Source organism: Trichogramma pretiosum, unplaced genomic scaffold, assembly GCF_000599845.2.
Source record: "Trichogramma pretiosum strain Unisexual culture from Peru unplaced genomic scaffold, Tpre_2.0 scaffold141, whole genome shotgun sequence".
Classification (NCBI taxonomy): Eukaryota; Metazoa; Arthropoda; class Insecta; order Hymenoptera; family Trichogrammatidae; genus Trichogramma; species Trichogramma pretiosum.
This window is the reverse complement of record NW_019640924.1, coordinates 60,612-69,931: the sequence shown is the minus strand read 5'-3', so window position 1 is coordinate 69,931 and position 9,320 is coordinate 60,612. Positions and strand designations below refer to the sequence as shown.

General features: G+C 42.0%; 1 protein-coding gene across 1 annotated transcript; it reads left to right on the top strand.

Annotated features, from left to right (window-relative positions):
- The first annotated feature begins 2,808 nt into the window (after positions 1-2,808).
- On the top strand, positions 2,809-3,927 carry LOC106657663. The gene has a single exon (XM_014379283.2). It carries the CDS (start codon positions 2,809-2,811, stop codon positions 3,925-3,927), a length of 1,119 nt encoding a protein of 372 aa, XP_014234769.2.
- Positions 3,928-9,320: the final 5,393 nt, after the last annotated feature.

The following is a 9,320-nucleotide window of genomic DNA, read 5'->3' as shown; positions in this document are numbered from 1 at the left end:
TCGAGGTCACCCGAAGTTCCAGCCAAGGGCCATTTCGGGCTAGCCTTCTTGCCAGCATCGAAGGATCCGCCATCTCAACGTCCATCAGCTCTCGTTCACCTAGGACCACCGGTATCACCTCGCCACAAGTGCCAACTACACATCCCGCGCCTGACCAACCCGCAACAAGTCAGCCAGCAAAAGAAAGGCGGACGGCACGCGCTATCCAACGTCAGCAGCGGAATCACAAGAGGTCAATCGCGCAGAAACTAAAGAAGGCTGGACAAAAGTAACAGCCCGATCAAAGAAATAAACGGTCCTTTTCAGGACCGCAAAACATCCAAGGCCAAAGTAACACCACCGTTCGCTCGCTTTAACAACTGATCATCGTAACAGTGATTAGTTTATAAGTATTAACTTAAGCTAACTTTTTGAAAAAATATACATCGTTGCCGTGGACATTGGTTTCGATTTGATTGGCTCTACGAGCCGCGTAAAGCCAAGATGGGCACTTCCGCTGAAGTACAGGAGTCCCTCGTTATACGCGGGGGTTACGTTCCTCAAAAGTTCCGCGTATAACAAAACCGCGGATAATAAGACCTTACTCTTATGGGAAAGAGAGGGTTACGTTCCTCAACCTCGAGAAAGCACAGTTTATATGTGCATTTTACCTACAGATAAGCGTATTTGTTGAGTAGTTTATCTATTCATATATGTTTATTTACATTTACAACACATATATATTTAAAGTAAGTGGTTAATTTTTTCTGCTTTGCTTGTCTCAAAATATCTTTGTGCATTTCTTCATAAATTTGTGCAGCTAAATCACAGTAGTGTTCGAAAGTCGAGATACGCGTCATTATTGGATCATGAATCTTTGCTAATTCACCTGCTCGAATAACTAGATCCATAACTTCGACAATCAGTTTTGAATCTAAAATCGGTGTAGGTGCATCATCAGTCTGATCTGCCGGTGGTTTTTGAGGCAGTTTTCGACGGAGTTTTAGAGAAAACCATACTTAAATAAATTTATAAATTTTCAACAAATTTAGGTTAATTGACAAATTCGATTTATGCGTCTACACTAACCAAATTTAAACTGAATATAGATACGTCCGAGAAAAAAATCACGATCTTCGATCCGCGGATAACAAAACTCGACCCACGCATACGAAGGGACGGGCGCAAATCGACTAACCGCAGAAAACGAATTTCGCGGATAATAAATCCGCGTATAACGAGGGACTCCTGTACCTCGCAATCAAATCGATCCGGCGGCAAAAATTAGCCAAAAAGAAGAGGTACTCTCTTCAGAAATTTCATTGGTAGCAGAGTGTGGTTGCTTTCCTAGTCGGGTGATTTTGATCTTGGATTTAACAGTCGTTTTGCGCACTCGAACTATCGGAACAAAATGGAAGAAGTACTCGCAAATCAGCAGGTCCAGGGTGATCTCTTGAAGAACTTTAGGCAAACTATGTTAAAAACCCCGAAATATCGTAGGACCATCAGTTGGTTTAAGACACAGTTGGAGCAGCTCGAGAGGCAATGGGATGAATTTCAGAAGGGACACAGGAATATCCGTAAAGTTAAGGTGGAATTGGCTGAGGATCCGTACTTCAAGGAGGACGTTTACAGCGAAGTATACATGCAATATTGTCTGGTGAAGACCAACATCATGGATGCCTTGAGCCCGGGACGCTCTCAGACGTCGCTGCAGACTGATGCCCAGTACCGGTACATCAGAATTGATACAACGCGCTACAAGGCACCTCTCCCGACCATAGACCTGCCGCAGTTCTCCGGTGATCAGCTCGAGTGGGAAACATTCAAAGGAATGTTCATCGTCTTGGTCCACGACGTGCCAAGCCTCCCACCAATCTTAACTCATCAATATTTAATTCGCTCTCTTACTGGTGAAGCAGCGAACAGATTGAAGAATGTCCAGATCATGGCGGATAACTACGACGGTGTGTGGCAGGCCATCTTTGACAGGTACGGTAACAAGAAGGTTTTGCTAGTGACACACATGTCACACGTCATATCGTGCCCCGCGATGCAGAAGAAATCTATAGAAGAGCTCCGTCGAGTGCTGGACGTCATACGCGAGTCCAAGCAGGCGTTAGACAATTTAAAAATTGACCCGGAGCACACGGGAGAACTGTGGCTCATTCATCATACGGTGAATAAATTGGATCAGGCCACCAGACTTAATTGGGAACGCCAAGTAGACGAAACCGACGGATTTCCAAAATACGCGCAGCTCGCCGAATTTCTCGAGCGATCTATTCGAGTTTCGGAAGCTGCATCAACAACATCATCAGGTAGTGGCAGTTATAATTCAAATGTAAACAATAAGTTCCCGAAAAGCGCGCCAAATCGGCATAATAAGCAGATAGCTATACACACTACCAGGGCGCAGGCAGCAGGCAAGCCAGGTGCGCGCGCATGTGTGCTTTGCCGCGGAAGCCACGCCCTTTACTCCTGCCATAAGTTCGCGGTGCTGTCACAGCCGCAGAGATTCGAACTTTGCAAAAAGGAGAAGCTATGTTTGAACTGTCTGTGAGGTTCACATTACGCAGGAGATTGTCGCTCGAAGGAAGATGTTTGGTGTGTCAAGGGCGGCATCATACGAAGCTTCATGCCGACTCGCAAGCTCACAGAAACTCAGCGAGCATCGAAGATGGAGGGAGCTCGGCTCGACAGGACGCTGATGCTGGCGAGGATGGCTCGGCGACGTGTTACTTCGACTGAACAGTCCGAAAGCAGACTCAATTATTTTTAAGATCAAGAATCGACGCGAACTTCAGCGTGAGAGCAAAACCATTCGTCATGAGAGAGCTGACGGGACTCTTGCCGATGGCGAGACTGCTCGAGAATAATTGGCCGCATTTGAGAGGAATGGTGTTCGCGGATCCTACGTATTACAAACCCGACAAAGTGGAATTCGTTATCGGTGCTGAACTGATACCATTCATAATGCTCGAAGGACTGCGAAAAAGATCAATTGGAAGTCCACTTGGTCAACAGACAGTATTTGGTTTGATATTGACCGGAGAAATCACACCGAAGTCAGACGATTCACCAGCGGCAGTTTCCGCGTTTCATGTGTGTGCTGGAGAAGACTTGCGCGGTCTGGTCGAGAAATTTTGGCAGCTGGAGGATTTGCAGCCCACGAAGTATTTAACAGACGAAGAGCAATATTGCGAGGACTACTTCACGGAAACTACCACGAGAAATGCCGACGGTAGGTACGTCGTACACTTGCCATTCGCGAAGAAGGTATCATTCGAGGGCTCGCGAGACGTCGCCGTATCCTGCCTGCACCGAATGGAGAGACGATTAGAAAAGAGCCCGCGACTTTCAATGTTATACAAAAACTTCATGGATGAGTACATCGATTTGAAACACTTAGAACTCGTGCCGGACTCACAGCTGTCACGGGAGAGCTTTTATTTGCCACATCACGGAGTCTTCAGAGCAGGAAACCAGGACAAGATTCGTGTCATGTTCAACGCTTCGCAGAGGGCGGCGAACCGAGTCTACCTCAACGACTCACTGTTACCAGGGCCGAAATTACAAAAAGATATAACGGTAGTTATATCGCGCTGGAGACAGTTCAAGTACGTCTTTGTTACAGATATTGTAAAGATGTTTCGACAAATTTTGGTTCACCCAGACGACGCCGACTGGCATCGTATACTCTGGCGCTCAGACAGCACGCAGGCTATCAGGGATTACAGAGCGCCTACCGTTACCTATGGGATGGCGCCTGCTCCGTTTTTGTCTCTGCAAATGTTGCAACAGCTTGCGAATGATGGACGAGAGCGGTACCCTGAGGCCTCACGTTTGCTGGATTATCGAGTCTATGTTGATGACCTTTTTGGCGGAGCAGACGACGTTGTTGAGGCAATCAAGTGGAGAGATCAACTGATTGGATTGATGGATTAGGCATGTATACAGCTTGGAAAGTGGTCGGCTAATGACCAAGCTCTTCTGCTGGGATTGAATGCAGGGAATGATGCTGACGTCTCAGTTAAAATCGACGATGTTATTTCGACTCTCGGCCTTAAGTGGAGCCCAAAAACGGAAGAGTTTTTGTTCGTTCCGTCATTGCCACTAATGGCTTCTATTGTAACGAAAAGAGACATCTTGTCGGACGTGGCGAAGCTGTTCAATCCATTGGGATGGCTAGCACCAGTCATCGTCACAGCGAAGATTCTGCTGCAGGATCTATGGATCGAGAAAGTCGACTGGGATACTCCGCTTGAGGGAGAGCTTTTAAGTCGCTGGCGGAGCTTTCGCGTATCGCTGAGCGATGTTGAACAAATCAGAGTTCCAAGATGGTTCGGTAAAAGCGAACAAAGCACCTGGATTCTGCACGGCTTCTTAGACGCATCGAAGAGAGCTTATGCGGCCGCGGTCTTCATGGTGATCCCAGGCTGCACTTCGCGACTGATTATGACGAAGACTAAAATCGCACCTGCGAAGCTGGAAACATTGCCTTAACTCGAGCTTTGTGGAGCTGAACTACTGGTCAAGCTGACGAAGCAGATTTTGAGCAACGTCGAAACGCAGCCAGAACAGGTGCATTTTTGGTGCGATTCAAAAGTTATGCTCGATTGGTTGGACGGACATCCATCGCGTTGGCAAACTTTCGTGGCCAACAGAGTCAGTTTCATTAACTCGTCGTACCCGAACGCTGTATGGCATCATGTACGATCGGCTCATAATGCGGCAGACTGCGCCACACGAGGACTCACGCCTTCGCAGTTGGCTGGGTTCACGCTTTGGTGGGCAGGGCCAAATTAGCTCACGGCACCGGCTGTGGATTGGCGTTCATTTGATGGGTCCTCAGAGCCAGAAGAAGCAGAGGTTCATGTGTATCAAGAACACATTGATGCGCTTAATCGAAAATTTCAAAATCTCAAATTTGTTAAAATAACTAATTTCACGATACAAATATGTGCAATGTGTTTCACAGCGGCCAATTTGACAATGGAAATCATGACATATCGAAAAAGCCCAATAATAGTCTTAAAAAAGGTTTTGGCTTCCAAAACCTATATCAACATTATCGGGCTATCTTCGCTACCTTACAAAAAACATCGAACATCATCTTCGATTTTGGCCTGTGACGGCTTATTCGAAAGGTATTGTCTTAAACACTATCACATGTAAATGGCAACCCTCGCGATTAATTAGGAAAAAGGTTACAGCGAAATAAGTGCGGACACGGGCGAGAATTGAGAGCACCAACGCTCGGGAAAATTAAACATGTTTTAAAAACTTAGAAGATCATCTTCGATTTTGGCCTGTGATGGCTTATTCGAAAGGTATTGTCTTAAACACTATCATGTGTAAATGGCAACCTTCGCGATTAATTAGGAAAAAAATTAGAGCAATATTAGTACGGACATGTACGGCCACGCGCGAGAATTGAGAGCCTTGGCGCTCGGTAAAATTGAAAATATTTTAGAAACTTCGAAGATTATCTTCGATTTTGGCCTGTGACGGCTTATTCGAAAGGTATTGTCTTAAACACTATCATGTGCAAATAGCAACCTTCGCGATTAAATAGGAAAAAAGTTTGAGTGAAATGAGTGCGGACATGTACGGCCACGCGCGAGAATTGAGAGCCTTGGCGCTCGGTAAAATTGAAAATATTTTAAAAACTTTGAAGATCATCTTCGATTTTGGCCTGTGATAAATTATTTAAAAAGTATTGTTGCAAAGGTTTGGTGTGTCGTAAGAAACGTCAAAAAATATTAAAAACTTATTGCGTTCTTTAAAATTTTTTTTTTTCATCGCCAAAAATGTAATATTTTCAGTAATAAATAAATTATGATAAAAAAATTTATTCTCGAATGAAATTGTGTGGTTCGTAATAATTTTCGACTTCTAAACATCAGCTAAATCTTCATTAGCTTGAATACTTATAATGAGAAGGAAGCACTTTGCCAATGGTATGCCAGTGATTGTATAAAATATAATAGAATGCGCATCATTTGCAAGGAATTAATAATGTCATCTGAAAACCAAAAGCGAGCGACCGAGTGAAGAGCGCTGTTTCTGAATACATGAACTCTCCAGTAAGTGAGGCATTTAAGCGCTGTGATGTGCTGTTGATCCTTTCTTATTTCTAAGAGTAAGCTCGCTAGCTTCTGCTACGGCAATACAAGTGTAGCACGCGCCGCGCGCTACTGCCCGACGCTCATGACAATTGCTGCGTCTCAGTAGCTTCGAGTAACGTTGCCTATGTCACGCGCGCTTGCTTCGCTCGCAGTGATCTTGGCCGTGCGAGTGCGGCGGTCGATTGTAAACAAACTCTGAGATCTCGCTCGCTCATAGCTCCGTGCATATGTATGATACAGATTTGGGAGTATAAATGCAATACGTCCTTTTACGTTAATGCAGGAACGTTCATAAATTTATAAAAAATTTATGAAATACGTACAGCTTTTAAAAAATTGTTGGATTACTTCGATGAAATGAAAATTGACTAACTAAGTCATTTGACAATTTCATAGTGTTCAGTAAGCAGGAGCTCTGTATTTGCTTATCCTCACTTAAAATAATGATGGACCTGAAAGTGAAGCCAATCTATTCGGCCTCTGATTGGTCGACTGACTTTTGACTCGAGTCGAAAGATAATAAAGTGACATCTACGGTCAAAATAGCAACATTTTCGAAACTGACTAAAAAATGTACGCGCGCGAAGCGCCTTTGAAAGTTGCTAGTTTAATATATATCTGTTTAGGCCAGCCGCATGAATACTCGAGACGCGAGAGCGAGTCATAAAATGCTGGAGTACTTGCGTAGCTCAATTGCTCGTCGTCCGCCGATGCTCGCCGGACACTCCGGCGTTGCTGAGGCAGCTTGCATGTTAAGACTTAGGTGGTGGCCCTACGGCTGCGCGGCCTTATTGAGACTTATCGCTATATTTGTAACTCACCGTAAAAGTACCAAAATGCACTTGAAAAAAAAGCGAACCAACCATCCCGATAGAAAATTGTCATAACTTTCCTATGAAAATATAAAATTTTCTAAATTTTTCATTTTTTCCAATCCACATTATTCAAAAAAATCTTGAAAATATACTTTGACTTTAAAAAATTTCCGGCGATTTCATCGGGAAAAAATGAAAAATTTGGAAAATTTAACATTTTCATCGGAAAGCTATGACAATTTTCTATAGGAATGGTAGGGTGGCAAATTTTTGTAAGTGCGTTTAGGTACTTTTACAGCGAGTTACAAATATAGCGATAAGTCTCAACAATGCCGCGCAGCCGTACGGCCGCCACTCAAGTCTAAACGTGCGAGCGGCCTAAGCAACGCTAGAGTCTTCGGAAGGCAATTCAGCCGCACAAGTGTTTCAGCATTTTTTGACTCGCTCGTGCGGCTTGGCACGAACAGACATATAAAATAAGCAAATACAGAGCTCCTGCTTACTGAACACTATGAAATTGTCAAATGACTTAGTTAGTCAATTTTCATTTCATCGAAGTAATCCAACAATTTTTTAAAAGCTGTACGTATTTCATAAATTTTTTATAAATTTATGAACGTTCCTGCATTAACGTAAAAGGACGTATTGCATTTATACTCCCAAATCTGTATCATACATATGCACGGAGCTATGAGCGAGCGAGATCTCAGAGTTTGTTTACAATCGACCGCCGCACTCGCACGGCCAAGATCACTGCGAGCGAAGCAAGCGCGCGTGACATAGGCAACGTTACTCGAAGCTACTGAGACGCAGCAATTGTCATGAGCGTCGGGCAGTAGCGCGCGGCGCGTGCTACACTTGTATTGCCGTAGCAGAAGCTAGCGAGCTTACTCTTAGAAATAAGAAAGGATCAACAGCACATCACAGCGCTTAAATGCCTCACTTACTGGAGAGTTCATGTATTCAGAAACAGCGCTCTTCACTCGGTCGCTCGCTTTTGGTTTTCAGATGACATTATTAATTCCTTGCAAATGATGCGCATTCTATTATATTTTATACAATCACTGGCATACCATTGGCAAAGTGCTTCCTTCTCATTATAAGTATTCAAGCTAATGAAGATTTAGCTGATGTTTAGAAGTCGAAAATTATTACGAACCACACAATTTCATTCGAGAATAAATTTTTTTATCATAATTTATTTATTACTGAAAATATTACATTTTTGGCGATGAAAAAAAAACTCTTAAAGAATGCAATAAGTTTTTAATATTTTTTGACGTTTCTTACGACACACCAAACCTTTGCAACAATACTTTTTAAATAATTTATCACAGGCCAAAATTGAAGATGATCTTCAAAGTTTTTAAAATATTTTCAATTTTAAAATATTTACCTTCCTGAAGTTGTTTTCTAATACTCCATTAAGTTTTGTAATGGGTCTGCAATTTGATCAGCCTATAGAGAGAATGACGTACCTGTATGATCAATAAAAACATGAAAATAAGCCATTTTCTACTGCTCCATGTTACTGGCGCTTTTCAAATGTTGTGATATGAACAGATAGAAGTCATAAGATGAAAATTCAAGTTATTCTTACAAAAAGTAAGTGTTCTTGCATCAACAATAGTCCAGGCTTAAGAACATTCTCCAATACACATGAAAAAAACAACCTAAATAAGTCATTTAATCTCATCATATACTATTGGCGACTCACCAAAGTTTATTTTCAAGATGAATTAAAGTTTTTAGAATAAAATAAGAGTACTTTTTAAAGTATATAACTGTTCAAGCACTTCAATAAATCAAAATGCAGACAAGTGCTTGAGAAAATTGAAAAAAATTGCTAATTTTGACTATGTCGCATTGGAAAAGACACAAATAAGCTTGTAATTTTCTTTTTTAAGTACTCTTAGTATTGAAAGGAGTTTTGTTATCAATGTTATGATAAGAAATAAACCCTTTCACTAAAACTTATGAAAATTTCTATAATTAAATTGAAGTTAGTCATTTTCATGAGTGCTTGTGTTATTTCACTAACTCAAATTAACTACCGCTTAAAACAAAATGACTGTGGAATGCAATTGATACATTATACAGTATACAGTAATCTTCATAAAATCAAATGTACATACACAATAAAAAACTTGCCACTGATACACCAATACACCAAATGTAAACAAAAAAAGATGAGATAAACATCATTCATAAAACTATTACCTATGAGCATTAACACACAATAACAACTGCGGATGATAATAATACTGAACTTATGTGCCATTAAAACTATTAAAAGTATGCTAAAAAATTAATACAACATTGACGTTTTGTAGAAAGTATGTGGTATTCTTTATTCTGGCACGTGTCTGCTACTGTTGATGATCTGAGTATCTGA